Source organism: Amphibalanus amphitrite, unplaced genomic scaffold (genome assembly GCF_019059575.1).
Source record: "Amphibalanus amphitrite isolate SeventyFive unplaced genomic scaffold, NRLGWU_Aamphi_draft 000072F_arrow, whole genome shotgun sequence".
Taxonomy (NCBI): domain Eukaryota; kingdom Metazoa; phylum Arthropoda; class Thecostraca; order Balanomorpha; family Balanidae; genus Amphibalanus; species Amphibalanus amphitrite.
Window position 1 is genome coordinate 356,009 of NW_024881568.1, and position 20,930 is coordinate 376,938.

Below are 20,930 nucleotides of genomic sequence, written 5' to 3' on the forward strand. Positions count from 1 at the left end.
TCATTATGTTTAGGGTTCATTTCAGAAGAGCTCCGTCTAACTCACATTAACCCTCGCCCTGGCAGGGGGGGGGGTCGATGCGACCCCCCCCTAAGGTTTTTCGAAGATAGCGTAAAAACGGCGGCGCGCAGCGCCGCCAAATTTGGCACAGCCTATGGGGCAACCTTTTTACATATGACCTGAAAATTTCAGGTCCGGGTGACCTTGGGTCAGGTCACCAGGTCAGAAAAACCGGTACAAGGTCATGGTCAAATTTCAATTTTCTTTTTGCACCTGTCCAACTCACAGTTTTTCACTGATTTCCTTCAAACTTTCAGGATGTGCTAAGTTCACCGAGTTGTATAACATATAGTTCGGGTTTTTTGAGGTCACTGACCTGAGGTCAGTTAGAGGTCATTACGTCGTAATGTTAAGCCTATGGGAAAATACTAAATTCGGAAAATACTGGAGATATCCACTTTGTTCTATCATTTTTGTGCTTTGAAACCACAGTACTTAACAGCAGGTCACTTGGTGCTTCTTTGTTTGGTGTACTTATCCATGGGTCAGGTCAAATGAGGTCAACTGAGGTCAAATGACGTTTTTGCCAATAACTTGGCACATAATGACGCTAGAGCTTAAAAAATGGTATCATTGTGTTCCTGGTGATCAGCCGAATCGAATGATATACGATATGACGCAATTTGGTTAACCTGAACTTAATTTATTAATTTAAGTTTACTTAAAATTTAAGAAAAACTTTAAGTACACTTAGGCTAGCTAAAAAGTATATCATTCGACGCGCCTTGACGTGCTGAGTTCACTGGTGCTTTTCTTTTTGCTCTATCTTAATTAGATCAAAAGTTATAAGCGAAAAACGTTTGACCTGTTTTTAGCGAAATTTTTACATTTATACCCCCCAAAACCCCCCTAAATATTGACCTAGAGCAACCAAATTTGCACAGGGGCGAGAACTCCAGGGAACCCACCTACCTACCAAATTTGGTGTTTCTAGGTGTCATAGGAGCCAATCGCGAGGGGGGGGTCGCATCGACCCCCCCCCTGCCAGGCCGTGTTATGAAAAATGCCCTGCCAGGGCGAGGGTTAAGAGACAGACAGGGGCTTTACATGGGGTAGATGGCCTGATGACTTAGCTGGAATATGGCCAAAATTAAATTGACAACTTTTAGGTGAAAGGTGGTGATTTGGGTTAAGGGGCGAGTCAACTACTGGGTTATTTTGCACCCATTAAATGAAACTTCTGCTCTAATTCTACCCATTGAACCTCAATATCATGATCCACCTGTCCATCACTAGGTATCCTTCCTTATTACATAGAATCTTTGAATGGCATGGCAATTTATAATTTTAAATGACAATATTTTTATGTTTCTTCTGTAGGTAGGTAGGTAGGTAGGTAGGTAGGTAGGTACACAAGACTGCTATGGACACTTTTCCAAGTTGGTGGGGCAAAAAACCTTATGTATGTCTTGGTTTGAGTCGTTTGATTGAGTTGATTGATTCCTTTCATTGTCGCGTTTGAGTCGATTGAATCAATTCCCGAAAACTGCTCTGACTTGATTGATTTGATTGGTTTCCCAAATTTGTCGTGATTGAATTGATTGCTATTGATTGAGTCGTATACAACCCTGCGCTGGGGATGAACTTGAGAACCGTTAAGCACCAGCCGTTGGTTTTGTTTTGCATGGATTACAAATACCGTCTATGCTAACAGTGTAACGAGGCTTTATTTTGGCTTATATTTTGTATCATTATCATAAACTACAAGTATTTTTAATGACATCGAAAATGAGGTGTGGGAACTTGGACCTGTGCATAACCATGGTGCAATGTAACGTGCGGACATTTAAAAAAAGAGTAGACACTACCTACATAAACACATAAAGCAAAAGAACGACAACGCACATTTCCTCTTCAACCTTGGCAGACTTCTGCAAATAGCTATTGCGCTGACGCTCTTCATAGGAGACTCGAAATGATATTGAATAAGTTGTCAATTGTGCAGCAATGGGCTTGACTTTGGAGTTTGGCTGGAGTATTTGACCTGGCGGCCAACAGGCAACGGCCGCCAGTGCGTCGAGACTCACCTTTCCCCGTCGTCGGCGAACGCAAAGTCGCCCTGGATGAGGTCGCGCAGCCGGTAGCGCGGCGGAAGCCCGGGCAGGTACTCCTTGTCGGGCCGCGTCTCCTCTCGCAGCTCGGCCTCCCTCCTGGGGCCCTCGGGCGCTGCGCGCTGCCCCATGCCGCCGGCCGGCGGGCCGTCCTCCTCCCGGCGGCCCACCTGGCCCACCTCGAACCCGACGCGGCGCGGCGCGGCGCCGCCAGTGCGGCCGTAGCGCGGCGTGCGCCGGCCCCAGTCCGTGGCCAGGATCGCGTCGGCGTCGTCGAGGTCGACGGAGCGCTCCCGGGACAGGTAGCTGCCGTTGGCGGAGCGGCGCCGGCCGGCCGCCGAGTCGGCCGCCGACGGCCGCACCGACGGCGGCGGAGAGCCCGGCCGGCCGTCGCCGCTGTCTACTCTGCCGGGCAGAGTGGCCTGACCGGCCGCCGGCGCCTGCTGGCCAGGCATCACCTCCCTGCAACACGGAGGGCAACAGTCGGTGGAGGGCGGAGACAGGCGGCCTGGAGACAGGCGGCCTGGAGACAGGCCGAGGTCAGGAGATTGGTCAGTTGATCAGCACTCTTTGGCAGGGACAAGAACATCAGATCAAAAAATGAAGATGCGGCTTATGTTGATTAAAACACGTGACGATTTCAACAGACGTTAAAGGCTATGACTTATGAGCTACGGCTTTATGTGGGATATAATAGGAAGATGAATCATAAATCTTTTAACCCTCGCGGGCCCGGGGGGGGGGCGTTTTTCGCCCCCCCCCCCCTGGCGAATATTTGCGATGGCTCCCGAACGCTTAGGGATAGGAAAGCGAAACTTTCAGTACCTTTTCTCCCATCAATTTGACATCTTCTGAAGTAAAAAATTTGGACCTAGCCCCCTTGATGACGTCACAAGGTCCATTTTTCTAGACCCCTGCACGGCAAACTTCGGCGTCACAGACGCAAACTTCAAATAGCTACTAAAAATAGAGTTTTAGAGATAAAGACAAATTACGAGCACGGTTGTGTAGCGTTTGACCTAGAGAAAAATAGAAAAATAGTTTTGGTGACCTGAGGTCAGAGGTCAGGTCAACGACCCCGAAATGTGGTTTTAGTTTTTCGCAAATAACTTCGACAAAAATGGTCCTAGAGCTACGGCAGTGGTACCATCGCATTCGCCTTGTCAAGCCGCGTCGAATGATATATATTTTGTTCGGAAAAGGTCAAATTTTATGTTGACCTCATGTGACCTCGAATGACCTCTGGTTGACCTTGACACATGAAAGGTCGTTTATGATAGATTTGTATCCGCTGATCACGAATCTGGCATCTATTTTCCTCTCAGCCTTTATTTAGAGCTTCCGGATGGCAAAATTGTCTTATTTATTATAACTAACTTGAATTAGTGAAATAGCCTCTAGCAGGGATACTCTTCTGTGACCTTGACCTTTGAGCAGCCTTGTAATGTAAGATGAACCACAAATAGGGAACTGATAAGCCTCAAAACATTTCAAAACATCTTGGAAGTTAGCACGCAAGATGTGCGAAAAAGTGCCAAGTTTGAGGTCAATTTTGAGCGTGACCTTGACCTTGACCTTTGATTTTGAGCACAGTTTCGGAATCCTCAAATTCCCTTCTTTCGTTTGACACCCAATTTTGCCGGTTTGATGCAGCCTGCCGTCCTCTAGAAGGCTTACTTTGAGATCACTACACATGTGACGGTTTTTGCCTTTGACCTTGACCTCTGACCTTGAAAATTGACCTGAGGTCAAAAATTTTAGGTGCTTTAGAATCGTCTCGTAAGGACCTTTCGTTTGGTATCGCTTTTGTTTCCGTAGCTCCCTTATTTACGGAGTTAGACAGGGGGGCGAAAAACGCCCCCCCCCGGGCTGCGGTGGTTGGGATTACCCCCCGGGCCCGGCCGGGTTAAAAAAAACCCTAAGGTTTTTCGCAAATAACGTAAAAACGGGGGCGCGTAGCGCCGCCAAATTTAGCATTCCCTCTGGGGCAGCCTTTCGCACCCTTCCTGAAAATTTGAAGTCTCAGTCTTTTCAGATCAGGTCATCAGGTCACAAAAACTGGTACAAGGTCAGGGGAAAATTGGACTAGCTTAGCGGCAACTGAATTCCAGAGTTCACTTAAATTGGTAACAAGGTATACCAGTAAAACGCCTTTTGGGCGACCAACGGAGCGAGCGAGAGGATGGGCCTTGCACGTGCGAAATTGCGAGGGGGTACCTCCAACTAACTTGTGCACTGCACCCTACTAACCGGTCTTTAGCGATGTGCCAAATTTCAGCGCAATCGGCCTAGCCGTTCTCGAGATCTGGAAGCGGCACACTGCACGTGCGCACGTGCAAGCGGGGTCCAAACTGACTTTTGCACGGCACCCTACTAACTGGTCCCCAACCGTGTATCAAATTTGAGCGCAATCGGCCCAGCCGTTCTCGAGATCTGGGAGCGCCCCCTGCACGTGCGCACGTGCTGTAGCACCCCAACCTTAACACATGCAGATGAATTATCTGATGGAGACCTAACTGTGTACCGAGTTTTAATTCAATCGGCCCAACCGTTGTGCCGTTATTGAGGTTGCAATTTTGGGGGTTCTTAAAAAATGTCCAACTTTACCACGCGCCACGTGCGGTGGTTGGCAAGAACGCATGGTGGCTATCACACCACAGAACTTTTACGTCCAAGTGACATTCAGTAAAGAAGACCGCTTGTCAATCGGATGTCCCGTTCCTAAGATATTAGCTTTTGAAGAGCGTCCCCACGGCCGGCCGGCCGGCCGGCCGCTCATACTCAGGATTTTCCCTTAATTCAGTATGAGACTCCGCTCGCTTCGCTCGCTCCGTAATCATTCGATGCGCACGGAAGTCCTGAGTTCACTGGTGCTTTTGTTTTTGCTCTATCTTTACTTGGTAAAAAGTTATAAGCGAAAAACTTTTGACATGTTTTAGCAAATTTTTTTACTCATACCCCCCAAAACCCCCCTTAACCCGCGCCCGGCTGGGGGTCCTGGATTTCCACGCCCTGCTGGGGGGGGGGTGTTTGAACACCCCCCCCTTGTAACTCGGCTCCTGGGCCACGTAGCGATACGCGGAAGGCGGCGTTCGAAAGAGCGTAAAAAATAATGACGAAATCACTTCGGTCAATTTTTTGGTCAGGCCAAAGGTAAGGTCACCAGAGGTCATTTAACCCTCGCATGTGTGCGGCGTTTACCAGCTTCTAATGTGTAGGGGGGGGGGTCGGTTGGACCCCCCCCCCTTGCCGTTTGGCCCCCGATCGAGCTAGAGCTTCGCGGAAAAAACGAGCGTGTTGCCCGTGACGAGAGGAAGCCGATGATACCCAATTTTAAGGTCCTAGGTCATTGGTTGACCTCCCAGGTCAGGTCAATGACCCAAAGTCGGGAAAATCGGGACCTATTAGAAAGTCGTAAAGTGAGGCTGCTAAGGGGTTTTTCGGGGTGCTGATTACGAATATCGTGTTAGTTTTGATCACAGATGATGTCTTTAAGCATTTAGACCAGGTCGGGTCAGGTCAGGTCAGGTCAATCAGTAGGCGTCGTGACGGGTATTCGTAGTACGTGTAAACCGCCTCTGACAGCTTCGTAACATGTTACGAAGGCACCAAAACTACTTCGTAAATGTTCAAATGGTTGCTAAATTCGAATTCAGCTCCAAAAACTAGCCTAGAAACATGTAAAACTCGAAAAAGTGAACCGAGGTCACCCGAGGTCACCAAAGGTCAATGACCTGACCTGACCTTCAGGTGACCTTGACACCCACCCTATTGCATGGGAGCAACATCAAATCACATGTTTGAACGTTTAAAATCACGAAAAGCTTGCAAACGCGCGGCTAATGCGAGCCGACGTACGCCGAATCGCGATTCCGGCCAAACATGGTCTCGGAAAAGAGGTCACAGGTCAAAGGTCATTTGGGTCAGGGTCATGAAATTTTCAGGGTAGGTGTCAAATTGATCAATGCGAGGGTACTGAAAGTTTTGTCGCGATCGGCCGCTTTTTACGCGAGTTATTCGCGAAAAACCATGGGGGGGGTCCATCCGACCCCCCCCTACACATGCGAGGGTTAAGGCAAAATTTCGCCGATTTTCAGGTCGAATATCGACAATTTCCAAGAAGCCAACGCATAACTCGGGAACCAATAGAGCTACAGCGCCGCGGAAAAGTGCATTCGATAGCCCTAATAACGCCCTTTCTGAGTAATTCTCTCAGATTTGACCTAACGTCAACGGTTTTGCCTGCAGGGGGCAAAAACTGCAAAAATAGCCGATTTTTTCGGAAACAGTTTTTCTGCAATAACTTTTGACCCAAGCCTTGTACGAGCTTACTTTTACCGGCATCGTATTCCTCTCGTCAAGAGGCATCGAATGAACTATAACTTGACCTTGAAAGGTCAACTTGAAAATTTGACCTCAGGTCAAGGTCATGACCTGACCGGAAAGGGTCACGTTGCATATCAGTCGATCCGTATCGTCGAGCTGAACACATATAAGGCGTTTTCATCGCTCTAGCATGCCTCTATCAAAAGTTATTTGCGAAAAACTGTTAGATACCATTCGTGACCTAAGATGACCTCAGGGCACAAACAAGGGTCACGGACACCATTTTCATGTTCAGTGTGTCTAAACCACTTGTAATTCGGTGTTTGGGAGTGTTTATAATGTCTTTCGTCCAAAAGAGGCGCATTTCAATTTTCTCCCGTTGACTTATAATGGGGAGGTCGCAAAATTGACCTGACCTTAGGTCATCGATATCAAAATTCTGAGAGATACATTTTGTGCATGCTATTGCTCTTAGCAATCGCTGAAAGTTTCAAAGCGATCGGTCACTCGGTGTAGCTATGACAGACATTTAAACTTTTTATGAGGTGAGGTCACTTCAAGTGACCTGGTGACCTGACCTTGAATGACCTTGGTCTGAAATTTTCACAACATGTGTAGAATTGATGTATAAAAAGGTGTACCAAAAACGGCGGCGCTTGAGATATTCGCGAAAAACCACAAGGGGGGGTGTTCAAACACCCCCCCCCCCAGCAGGGCGCGGGTTAATATTGACTTAGAGTCACCAAACTTTCACAGGGGCGAGATCTACTATTGGACCCACCTACCCTGTAAATTTGGCGTTTCTAATTGCCATAGGAGCGAATCGCGAGGGGGATCGTACCAACCCCCCCCCCCCCTCGCCGTCCGTGTTATGGAAAAGGCCCTCGCCTGGCGAGGGTTAACATTAGCCCTATGGGCGTTGCATGGAAAGAATGGGACCAAAAGTCGGCAGTGCCCCCCCCCCCCTCCTTAATTGAAGGTGTTCCGCCGCTACTGCTAGAGAGGGATGAAACTGCTGTAGATACAAGTAACAGCATATAACCGTTTTCAGTGCGGACAGTGGAATGTCAGTTTAAGTGGCGAGGAGTTATGACAGGAACATAGGAAGTGTATATGGGGACTGGGGAGGTAAAGCCCCGGTCCCACTAGGCGTTGCGACCACTTACGACCGCCTACGACCCAAATCATTGCCGACCACCGCCGACCATCACCGAATGCTGCAGATCCATCGCAATTACGGTCACATATATAAAGGGCGGTAATCATCGTACGACTAATCGTACAAGCGGTGGCAGATCATCGTACGAAGTTTGCCGAACCAAGAAAAAATTGGGGCATGAGTCGCACGAATGACGTGCGAAACTCGGTGACAGCCGTGAGTACCTCATGCGATAGGTAACGACTGGCCGCCGACGACTGAAGATCTGTTCAAGACCTATCGCCGATTGCCGCACGATTGGTAAAGAACGGATGTTCCGCTAACCATATTAGCGGCATGGGGGGGGGGGGGCTGTTAACATCCATCCCTGAGGCTTTTCGGAAATATCTTCAAAACGACTGGAGCAAGGATGCCGAAATTTTCTGACTTTTCTTAAAACTAAGCTGGGCACTTTTCCTGAAAATTTTGAGTTGATATCTTTATCAGGGGTGGTTCCAGGGCATGGGGAATCGGGAGGTGCTATTCGTGAAGCGAGTCATTTAGTTAAAGATCACGATGCTGATGCATTATAACTGTAATTATTCATTATGTAGGTACCTATATCAACATTATTTGTAGGTATAACAGCTTTAGAAGTGAACAAGAAACGGATCGTAGGCGGTTCCAGGGAAAAGCAGAGAAGGTATATGTCACCTTCCACCTTCGGTGCCCTGATGCCGCCTATGAATATTCAATCTAATTTAGGCATTTTATCACACGTTTTTGCATCATAATGAGATTATTAATTTGCCAGCCCGTTTTGGTGACAGCACCAACAAAACATCCGATTGATTATGTACGAGGGGCGTTCAAAAAGTTCTCGGCCCAACCATGAAGGAGTTGGAATTTCGGCCTGCAACGCGGTGTGTTCAATGATGTGTTATTGGGATGTCCACTTACGTAGCCATTAACCAATCTGCCCTGTGATTGGTTCAGGCTGCTAATTAATCGTAACATAGTTTGCTATTCCCGGTCAGAATGGGTGACGCCCAGAATAGAACAGTGATTTGGTTCATGTATTGCAGAAAAATGCACCAAACGTTATTCACGAAAAGCTAGTGCCAACACATGTTGAGGTTTGTCTTTCTTACAGTAGCGTCAAAAAGTGGGCATCTCTGTTCAATTTTGGTCAACAGATCATTAATGGTCACCCCCGCAGTGGCCAGCCATCAACAGCATTGACTCAAGAAAATATGAAAAATAAGCACTTCTTTGTGAAAAATAACAAATGTTCTGGTCTGAAACAACGCAGCAGAAGCGGAGTCGTCTATCAGGTTCCTCAAAGCCATTCTTCGACAGCGTATTAATATGTTAAAGATCTCTGCAAGATGCATCCCCCGTTTGCTGACTGCAGAGGAAAGACAAACTCGAAAGGAGGCGTAACGCGAAAGTTTTGGCCCCTATATCGAAGATCTAAAAGAGTTCATTGAACTACTTGTTACCGTGGAGAGATTGTGGGTGTCACACATTGACCCTCAGGGCGTGACCGAGTTGCACAAGTGGAAGCACACTGAGTGAAGGCCACCAAATGTGTGCGACGTGTTAAAATCAGACGGCAAGGTGACAGTGGTTGCATTTTTGGATGATGGCGGGGCTCTGCTCGTTAACTTTCTAAAACAGGGGCGCACAATTAATGATGAATGCTACACCTCCCTTCGATAACAGTAGCGAGCAGCAGATATCAAGGAGAGACTAAGGAAGCTGACTAAAAGTGTGCGCCTGATCCAGGACCACGCACCAGCACACATGAGCAGGGTGACGATCAGCAAAGCAGTGAGCTGTGACTTCGAGTTGCTGTCACAGCCACTTTTTTCTTCGTACCTTGCACCCTCAGGCTGCCACCTCTTCCCCAACATAAGGAAATTGCTTAGCAGTGGCAACTTCGCTGACAGCAAGGAGACAAAAGCAGCCGTCTTGGACGTGCCAGATGCGTCCAAAACCCACTTTGGTATGGAGACCCAGGGGCCTCTCGCGAAGCGCTGCGCGAAATATTTTTGTCTTAACGCTGGTTATTTGACTAAATGAACATTTTTGGTCTAATGAGTCGACGTCGTATCTCTGCTCCTTCATGGTCGGGCCGAGAACTTTTTGAACGCCCCTCGTATTTCATGTGCCTCCAATTTTCATAACCTGTAGGAATCCGGCTATTAATTTTCGAAATGCTTATTTTTGTAATACATGTCAAATTCTGATTCATCCTGCATCGATCGGCAGTAGTTGCGTCAAAATTGGTTGAAAAACATGGCCATGGTGAGGAGTTGAAAAAGCATCTGAAATGTGTAGTTTCTATCCCCCTCCTACCTTTTTGCGTTTTTTGGACTTCCTTTCTTCAAAATGTAGATCACGTTGAGGGAATCAAATGCCATTCGAATTTTGAAAATCGGCAGGCTATATTTTGACACCAGCCGCATTTACGGGTCAGGTCAGGTCATTGACCTATGGCGTCAGAAGTGAGCCTCTGCACGATCTTCAGAGGTCGCAACTTCGCAACGCTCTCAGTGCCAGAGGAGCTTTCACAAGGAGATTAAACTTACAGGACGTAGTAGAGGTCTCACAACTTGTAAATCTTAGATTTTTCCTAAAGGTCACATGACGAAAGGTCGGTTACGTGACCTCACCATTTCAAGTCAATGGGGGAAAATAAAAACTGCTATTTTGACGCCGGGAAGCGTATTTGGAATTTCCGACCTCGACGAGCGTCTGTGGTAGAAAACCACCACTTTGGTAGGGGAAACTACTGCTGTCTGCTACAATTTGCACTGCATGTCAAGCTATTGTAGCGACATCTATGCATATACATTTCCGACCCCGACGAAAATCTCGCGGCGCTTCGCGCCGACCCGCGCCACCCATTCATACTGGAGACCAAAAGAGATTATCAGTTCAGAGTTGTGACAAATAGGTACCTAAAGCAACCACTACGTATGATGTATACATTAACAGTTAACTATCAGATTGACGGCATGTGTCAACAATTAATAATTATACCCTGATAGAAGACCGGAGGCTCTGGTTACCAGTGTAAAAATGAATACTTCAGACCAGGGGCGCGGGAGCCGGGAACTACTTTCCGACTGGGGGGGGGGGGGGGTCACACTTTAATAGAGATCAACCTAGGGTATCCCCAAATCTAGTTTTCTCACCGGTTTTAGGCCACTTATTTTTCACCCCTCGGCTTTTTCAACAAAAAAGAAAACATTTGCAAAAAAGTGTGGTATTCCGTCTCAAAGCTGTGGGGGCACCGCCCCCACGGCCCCAGAGTTGGGGGGGGGGGGCAAGCTGCCCCCACTGCCCCCCGGCTCCCGGAACAGATAGTGCATCGGCCTGAAAAAGTACGGTAACGATACCTAATTTTGGGTTTTTAGTCGGCCGATCCGTCCCCCCTGTCGAAAATCTGTGGCGACGCCCCTGGCAAGTGGCAGGTAGGACAAAAGTACGTATCGCAAATGTTCGTACAGTATATAAAGTACGCATGGACAAAACTACGTCAAGGACAAAAGTACGCATGGCAAAAGTACATACAGTATAAAGCACGAATGGATAAAAGTACGTCAAGGACAAAAGTACGTATCGAAGAAGTACGTGGTGCATTATTAAGTACGCATGGACAAAAGTACGTCAAGGACAAAAGCACATATCGTAAAAGTGCGTACAGCATAAAGTACGTATGGACAAGAGTACGTCAAGGGCAAAAGTACGTATCGCAAAAGTACGTCGAGTATAAAGTACGTATGGCATAAGTACGTCAAGGACAGAAGTAGGCGTATCGCAGAGGTAGGTACGTACAGCACAAAGTACGTATACCTAGACAAAAGTACGTCAAAGAAGAAAATACGCATCGAAGAAGTACGTAAATTATAAAGTACGTATATCGCTAAGGTACGTACCCTTGCTGACTTGCATAGATGTCGCAATCGGTCGCAACTACAGCGAGACATGCAGTGCAAACGGTAGCAGACAGCAGTAGTTTCCCCTACCAAAGTGGTGGTTTTCTACCACAGACGCTCGTCGAGGTCGGAAATTCCAAATACGCCGCCGGGAAAGATCTTAAGCTATCCCAACCCCAAGCATATCGAATCGTGATTTCATGCACTCTTTGCAAGTTTGATGCGTCACTTTTGAATTGTTAATGACGTCACTAGGGTCATATTAGTTTTTCGTCAATAACTCCCGATCCAATTGAACTAGCGAGTCGGGAGAGCCACCAATGGACTTAAGAAGACCTGCCAAATTAAAAGATATGCGACATGACCTCATTCGACAAACTTCGTGACCTGTAAGCCCAGGCCTGACCGTGACCTGAGTTCAACCCCAACAAAAAGTATATCATTCGACAAGTCTCAACAAGGCGAACACGATGATGTCAAAATCGCGGCTTTGCGGCCTCTTTTAGCCAAGTTATTCATCAAAAACTGAACCCATAACTTTGGCACTTGACCTGACGTAAGATGTCACCGGTTGACCTAAGACCTTATAATCGGGTGTCAATAACTGTATCTCGTAACGGCGCACACTAGAGATGTCGATCGGATACCAACTTTTTGGTATACCAATACCAAACCGATACCAACTTGGTATTTGGTATTTCAAGGCGAATGAATTTGGTACCTATTTTGTTGGTATTATGAATCCTCACTAATGTAACAGAGGCTGATAATTTGGTAAAAACTTGGTATATCCCTCATATTTACATGTCGGTTCGGTTTCGGTATTTTTCGATGGGTAGGTATTGTTGGTATTTGGTTTGGTATCGGTATCACAATTTTCCGTAATTGACATCACTAGCGCACACGCTTGTTTTTCCTGAGACGCGCTAGCTCCATCATAGGCGAAACGGGAAGGGGGGTCGTACCCGCCCCCCCCCCCCCTTCGCCGGCGCGTAGAAGAAAGCCAATATGTCCGGCGATGGTTAAGATCTCGTTCTTTTCCAGAGTCAACTGTTCAACAATTTTCTTTTTCTTGTTCACATTCCGTGTCGTGTCCCTCGTGTTCTGGAGCTGGGCCGCCTGGAATGGTCGGTATTTTTGGGTCGGATCCCACCTCTGACTCGTGAGAGGCACTATATAGTAGGCGGTGCATCATTTCTTATTTCTTATTGCGCTGTTTTTATTTGAAAATCTACTGAAAATGGACGATTTTTTTTACGCATCCCCTTCATCGTCTACGGCTGATCTCAAGTGAGAGCACTACATATGTTCGCGGCCGTGTGATAAGGGTCGGTATGAGATCTGAGATGTTCGTACCACTGTCGTCGACTAATTTCCGACTAGTGCCGTGCAATCGGCCACCATCGTGCGATTGCTCGGCGATCGAAGCTTGGTGGTCTCGCGACTGGTTGCTGATGTTGGGAAGAACGTCGTGCGATTATCGGCGACTTGCATACGACCGCCGACCGCTCCCGACTAGGCCCGCGACCACCGAAACCTGTCGTGCGATACTCGCCCTCCTACTAGCGAACAATGAAATACTTGTTGCGGTTTCTCGCGAACTCTTTGCGACCAAATCGGTCGCCAGGAGGTTTTTAGTGCATCATCAAAAACCTCTTGGCGACCAAAATGACCTCGCGACGTCTGAAGACAAGTCGTTCATATCAACATCCAATCGTACGAGCTCTTGAAGAATTGCGACAACCTTTTGCCGACCACCGATCGTGGGCGGTCGTAAGTGGTCGCATCGCCTAGTGGGACCGGGGCTTAAGAGCGACGCTCATGCTGGTCGAGGAGCATACGCTGGTGCTGACATCTAGCTCCTATTGGATGGCTGGGCCAGGTGGACAACTGAAATAGATGTCGCCTACATCCTGAGGGCAACGACACGCTGAGCTCTTTGCTGGACAGACGGGCAGCCGACCAATGTCGTCAGATGGGATAGGTGGGTGCTCGGAGATCAATGTCTCAAGCCAAATGACAGCAGTTGACCGATCGTTGGCGGATGCAGAGCAGTGACATTAGACGTTGCAGATGTATAGGTACTTAATCCAATAAAAGTCCTAAAATCAAATTTCCTGGGAGTTCTGTTAGTTTACTTTATATATAGGTAATTATGTGTAATCAATAACTATACTTGTGCGTTGCTGTCCGATTTAAAGCATGCTTTTCATAAAAAATGGTGCTTTGTTTACTGTTTGTGTAGAGAAAACGACACTTTCGTCCATCTCTCTCCAACCGAGAAGGACAACACATTTTGCAGAGCTTTATACTGCAGTACACAGTATGTAATACACTATACGTACACGAGACGCGAAACATTACACTCACGAAACAAAATACATAGCATGGAGAAACGGTTTAGATAGAGGTAGGCACGCACTACGTTCAATATCATTCCAGCACACGATTCAACAATTACAAAGCAGTAAACCATGTACATTCCGCCCAATTTTAAAAAGATCATTATTGAAAATGGTGTTTTATTCTAGATAAGAGAATCACTAGGCCATTTAAGCCCCGGTCTTCCTGCGGTGATTTCAATAATTTGTTTATCCATTCTGCCAAACTTATCAGGCAGGATGGTCTGACTACAGCTATCTGTTTGAGAGAGGTGTAAACGGAACATCACCGTAAATCACACGATAACAGGGTTCGGTAACAGTTCGTTAGCGAGGTTCGTGACATCCACTCACAAAGTGCACGGCACACTTCATTGGTTGGCGTTCACCCAGCATTGTTTAATTGTTTAGAGACTTGTTTCTTCTTGGAACGCCTTTAGGGAAAAGTTAGCATTAATCGAGCCGCCGCAGAGGGTTGCACGTTTGCATTCAGCAGCGAACTGACGCCCTGACACAAGTTCTCATCGGTTATGTAATGGCTTAATGTGAAACGGCTTTAGTTGTACCGTATGAGTCGAGCCAACAACGGTAAAACCATGAGTCCTCCCATTGCTTCAGCATTCCAGCTGAGTAAAGGTGACACTTGAAAATGCTGCCACCCATTAGCCAGACTGCTCGAACAATGCAAAGCATTAGCAAATTGCCATCGGCTGCGGTAGTTATTCCTTCCCTCGGTCACATTAGAGTGTAAGTACTAGTTACTACGTATGTACTACCGGCTCGTCCTGCTGTCTGTCCTGCGCTGCATAGTTTACGCTAGGGAGGTATACGGACGGTCCTGGCGTGGCTTAGTAGGAAGGGGAGGGGGTAGAGCCTCTGAGCTGTCAAATAACGAGCGTGCGAAACAGACACGAAAGCTGAACAAACAAGCCTGACGGCAGCGCGGGCCGCTATTCAAGGCGGTGTGTACAGTGCACCCGGCGCGCCCGGACAGTGTGGACAGCCCTGTCGAACGAGGCTCCATACAACAACAGAGTCGCACGCGACTGTATTCACTGCGTGTCGGACGCGACTCGGCACTCACTGCAGCGTCGCCCCGAGGGAACACTGTCCAGAAGACGCGCCAAAGAGAAATGGCTTCACCAAGAGAGACTTAAGGCCACTCCAGAAACATTTGTCAAGCTAGAGAACCGAACAAATGACAAAAAAGTCGGAAGGTCGCAATTCAATGTGTGTTTGGGTTGTTGGAGTCAATCTTATTGGAAAGTTACGACGTCTTCGTTTAAAAATGGCCTGCGGCACGAGAGGGACAATCCAATACTGAACCAGCGCGGTCTGTGATCTCCGTTGGATTGTCTGTAGCTCAGTGGCGGGTACATTTTAATCTCTCTGGCAGACAGAGGTTAGAGGATCGGAGCACGCCTCCCAGAGGAGGAGCGCTGCTATTGCCGGCGGCGGAGTCGGCCTCTATACCGACGGGCGAGGTCGGTAGAGCCGACCTCTCCGGAGCCGTCTCCCCGGAGATTGGAGCCGCTCCGACTCCGCGGCCACGGAGCGCACGTGGGCGGGGCAGAGGAGCCTGGAGTCTGTGCATTGTGTAACAGTGGATTCAGAGCGGCAGATCCGCCTAATGACGGGGACTGGAGTCGTGCCGCGGGCCCGGCTGGCACACTGTGGTACGGCTCAGTTTATTGAGTTGCACACGGGCATAACAATGGGGGTAGACCAATTTTACAGCATTAATGGGAATTTGTAACAAAATCCATATCCAATAAAATGAGGTAAATAAATAAAATATTAGGTTACGGTATCAAGCTAACTTAAAATTGAGAAGTGCATTTTGGATCAGGTCAGTGGTATCTACAGCACGAAGAACAGACAGACTGCGGGTCCACGGTTGCACGGTTGTGGGTCTTGAACCGAGTTTTGTCCCTTCTAGCTCTCCGGACCCTCAAAAGCACATTTTTGTCACTGGCGTGCTGACCGGCGCCCCTGGCTCTCGGTCCGTCGGTCACCGACGCCCCTGGAGCTCGGTCCGCCCGAATATCGATTGGTCCGCTAATGGCCGAGGGCGCGCCGCCAATTAGCGGAGGTCCAGGAACATTCCGTGCATGTTAACCCTCGCCCATGTAGGGGGGGGTTGGTGCAACCCCCCCCCCCTGAGGTTTTTCGGAAATAGTGCAAAAACGGCGGCGCGCAGCGCCGCCAAATTTTGGGTACCTTATGGGGCAAACCTTGCGCATCTTTTGATAAAAAAAAATTTGACCGGGTCATGTCAGGTCACGGAGTTATGACGTCACAAAGGGAACAGCCTCCGGCCGGATTTTCACAAACTGAGTGCCAACGCCCGAGGTTTCCTGCCGGTGGTACGGACATCGGTTGATGGATCGTGATGAAACTTCCCATGCATGTTGGGGCAAGTATTGGCTATCATATGGTATAAGAAACTTGACCGGGTCAGGTCAGGTCACGGAGCTATGACGTCACAAGAGGAACAGCGTCCGGTGCTATTTTTGAAAAGCACCCGAACCACTATTTTGCTAATTCTTGTCACCTCAATGGGAATATGCAGCAATATTAGCTTCTTTAGGGAGCAAATGGACCTCCCAAATCCAAAAATACAATCAGATTTCAAAAATTTAAATTTTGATTTTTCGAATTTCTGCCGCCGACTGTGACCTTGCCGACTTCCGGCGCTCCCAACGCGCCATTTTTAGAGCTAGGGAAACGAAATACATACCAAACGATAGAGAATTGATCAAGGAACACGATAGTGAAGGTTTCAAGTCGATATCTCCCACCGTTTTGCCGCAATCGCCGCGGAAAGTTGAAAAAAGTCTTTTTTCCGAAAATTTGACCTTTGACCGGTCAAAAGTAGGTCAAATGTTGACCTAGGACCAAAAAATATACCACCAATCGCGAGATCTCGGCGAGAGCAATCCGTTGGTCTTTTCCGCTAAGCTCTACGACGCTCCGTTTTCAAACGCCAAGGGGGGGGGTCGCACCAACCCCCCCCCCCCTGCATGGGCGAAGGTGGCAGATCGCCGTTTACGGGCGAGGGTTAACCCTCGCCCTGGCAGGGGGGGTCGATGCGACCCCCCCCTAAGGTTTTTCGGAGATAGCGTGAAAACGGCGGCGCGCAGCGCCGCCAAATTTGGCACAGCCTATGGGGCAACCTTTTTACATATGACCTGAAAATTTCAGGTCCGGGTGACCTTGGGTCAGGTCACCAGGTCAGAAAAACCGGTACAAGGTCATGGTCAAATTTCAATTTTCTTTTTGCACCTGTCCAACTCACAGTTTTGCACTGATTTCCTTCAAACTTTCAGGATGTGCTAAGTTCACCGAGTTGTATAGCATATAGTTCGGGTTTTTTGAGGTCACTGACCTGAGGTCAGTTAGAGGTCATTACGTCGTAATGTTAAGCCTATGGGAAAATACTAAATTCGGAAAATACTGGAGATATCCGCTTTGTTCTATCACTTTTGTGCTTTGAAACCACAGTACTGAACAGCAGGTCACTTGGTGTTTCTTTGTTTGGTGTACTTATCCATGGGTCAGGTCAAATGAGGTCAACTGAGGTCAAATGACGTTTTTGCCAATAACTTGGCACATAATGACGCTAGAGCTTAAAAATGGTATCATTGTGTTCCTGGTGATCAGCCGAATCGAATGATATGCGATATGATGCAATTTGGTTAACTTTAACTTAATTTATTAATTTAAGTTTACTTAAAATTTAAGAAAAACTTTAAGTACACTTAAGCAAGCTATAAAGTATATCATTCGACGCGCCTTGACGTGCTGAGTTCACTGGTGCTTTTCTTTTTGCTCTATCTTAATTAGATCAAAAGTTATAAGCGAAAAACTTTTGACCTGTTTTTAGCGAAATTTTTGCATTTATACCCCCCAAAACCCCCCTAAATATTGACCTAGAGCAACCAAATTTGCACAGGGGCGAGAACTCCAGAGGGCCCACCTACCTACCAAATTTGGTGTTTCTAGGTGCCATAGGAGCCAATCGCGAGGGGGGGGGTCGCATCGACCCCCCCCCCCCTGCCAGGCCGTGTTATGAAAAATGCCCTGCCAGGGCGAGGGTTAAGCACGGCTGGCAGCGTGATACAGCAACAGGCAGCCTGGCAGGTGATTTGTACAAACTAAGAATACAAAGAGCACAGTCATGCTCTTTGTGGTATGCTTCATAACGGATTGGTATGTACCCATGAGTAGGAATCATGAGTGCAACATACTTTGACCCTCACCGTATTCGACCGTTTACAGCTAACGCAAAGGGGATCAGTTGGACATGCTCCAGCCGCTCCGCACCTGACTGAGCTGAAATCTCTTGGGAAAACTAGCGTGCCGCTAGTGACGAGAAGAAACTGATGGTATCCAGTTTTTAGATCCTATGTCATTTGTTCTCCTTCAAGGTCAAGACAATGACCGGAGTTTCAGAAAAATATAGACCTAGGAGCTAGAACTTCCTTATTTTCGTTGTTTAGCGAAAAAAAAACGCAATGCTTGTCCACGGCCTATTTTAAACATCTAACAGAGTTATGCATGGATTTCGAGTAGACGCCTTTGGTTTACTTTGAACAATGAGTATACTCTACCTTGATAGGTTCTCTGGTGGATCTGACAGGAAATTGCTTTCCTAAAAAAAATCGGCTTCTGATTGATATTGTGAGCACCAGAGCTGTGACGTTCGATGGCCCTTGTTTCGGACACTAGCTGTGTAGTGCGTTCCCCAGGGAGTTGTTTTTCTGCGATTGCCAGTAGCAGCCGCTGTGGTAATTCATGCCGGCCCATTGTAAACATCCCTCGAACATAACAGACAAGATACACGGATACACGGATCGATGCTGAATGAATGAATGAAGAAATGCTGACCAGATATTGCTCGGCGTTGGAGCAACCCTTCACCCACACCACTCCCAGCGACCTTACTACGTTATAACTACTCTACATACAACCTACTCTTCCTACAGAGAATGCACTGAAGTAAGTACTAAGTCGTTCCCTAAGAAATATGTTATAAAAGCAAAAATAGACTAAAACTAAATAACTAAGTCAATGTTGCAGATAAGTAGGTAGAACGTATCATCACTAGCAAATACCTAAAGCAGCCAATTCACTTCTTCCAGCTTCCCCATAAATCTAAAAAATGCGGCATTGTAGATTTCCGTGAAAATAAAAACCGCGACATGCTAATTCAATAAAAATGCCCGTGCCCCCCTCCCCCTCTGTCGAACATATCTAATCGCAATAGTTAGCTAAGCGTATCTAAAATTTTCTCATATCCCTTAGTTAACAAACACCATTATTGACGTAACAATCAGTTAATCCCCGCAATTAGTCGATACCAGCCGGTCCCAATATATTAATTTGAAGCCAATCGTAAAAGTGCGTACAGCATAAAGTACGTATGGACAAGAGTACGTCAAGGGCAAAAGTACGTATCGCAAAAGTACGTCGAGTATAAAGTACGTATGGCATAAGTACGTCAAGGACAGAAGTAGGCGTATCGCAGAGGTAGGTACGTACAGCACAAAGTACGTATACCTAGACAAAAGTACGTCAAAGAAGAAAATACGCATCGAAGAAGTACGTAAATTATAAAGTACGTATATCGCTAAGGTACGTACCCTTGCTGACTTGCATAGATGTCGCAATCGGTCGCAACTACAGCGAGACATGCAGTGCAAACGGTAGCAGACAGCAGTAGTTTCCCCTACCAAAGTGGTGGTTTTCTACCACAGACGCTCGTCGAGGTCGGAAATTCCAAATACGCCGCCGGGAAAGATCTTAAGCTATCCCAACCCCAAGCATATCGAATCGTGATTTCATGCACTCTTTGCAAGTTTGATGCGTCACTTTTGAATTGTTAATGACGTCACTAGGGTCATATTAGTTTTTCGTCAATAACTCCCGATCCAATTGAACTAGCGAGTCGGGAGAGCCACCAATGGACTTAAGAAGACCTGCCAAATTAAAAGATATGCGACATGACCTCATTCGACAAACTTCGTGACCTGTAAGCCCAGGCCTGACCGTGACCTGAGTTCAACCCCAACAAAAAGTATATCATTCGACAAGTCTCAACAAGGCGAACACGATGATGTCAAAATCGCGGCTTTGCGGCCTCTTTTAGCCAAGTTATTCATCAAAAACTGAACCCATAACTTTGGCACTTGACCTGACGTAAGATGTCACCGGTTGACCTAAGACCTTATAATCGGGTGTCAATAACTGTATCTCGTAACGGCGCACACTAGAGATGTCGATCGGATACCAACTTTTTGGTATACCAATACCAAACCGATACCAACTTGGTATTTGGTATTTCAAGGCGAATGAATTTGGTACCTATTTTCATGAGTGCAACATGAGTGCATATCCCTTAGTTAACAAACACCATTATTGACGTAACAATCAGTTAATCCCCGCAATTAGTCGATACCAGCCGGTCCCAATATATTAATTTGAAGCCAATACTAATCGGATGGAACATGGCGGCAATAACGGTCGCTGCGGCTGATTCGACTTGGGCGGCGTGTTTACCCTCGACTGGCGCCGACACGCCGGTTTGACGGCAGACTGCGGCGCCGCGCCACGTCTCTGGTGCGCCGAAAACGCCTCAGCGCACGGCCAAACAGAGCGATCGATCACGAGCCGTCGCCGCCCCAGAGCCTCGACTGGTGAGCAGCCGCCAATTCATCTGTCCGTCAGCTATTGATGGCTTCACCGATACGGCATCCGGGGTAACGCCGAGCTTACGGCGGATTTTCATAGTTAAAATGGTGCCAAATTGATGTTCGAAGACGAACCTCAAAGTGAGCGTGGCTTGTTACATTAAAATTTGGTGGCCATAATACGCAAACTGCATCGGTTGGATTTGAATACAGTGACATTATTATTTCGAGACCTACGAATAGGCAAATACATAGGCCAGGTCCGATACCTTGGCCTGTCAGCCACTGCACCCTATGCCATGTGAATTGTGAACCCTTGGCTGAACGCCGCTCTG

General features: G+C 47.4%; 1 protein-coding gene across 1 annotated transcript in view; it reads right to left on the bottom strand.

Moving 5' to 3' along the window:
- Positions 1–20,930, bottom strand: part of LOC122379142 (potassium channel subfamily T member 2-like) — a 155,802-nt gene that overhangs the window by 130,582 nt on the left and 4,290 nt on the right. The window contains exon 2 of the mRNA XM_043361089.1: positions 2,088–2,573. Within this exon, the coding sequence (XP_043217024.1) occupies positions 2,088–2,566 (479 nt within the window). The 5' untranslated portion in view covers positions 2,567–2,573. The remainder of the gene's footprint in view (positions 1–2,087; positions 2,574–20,930) is intronic.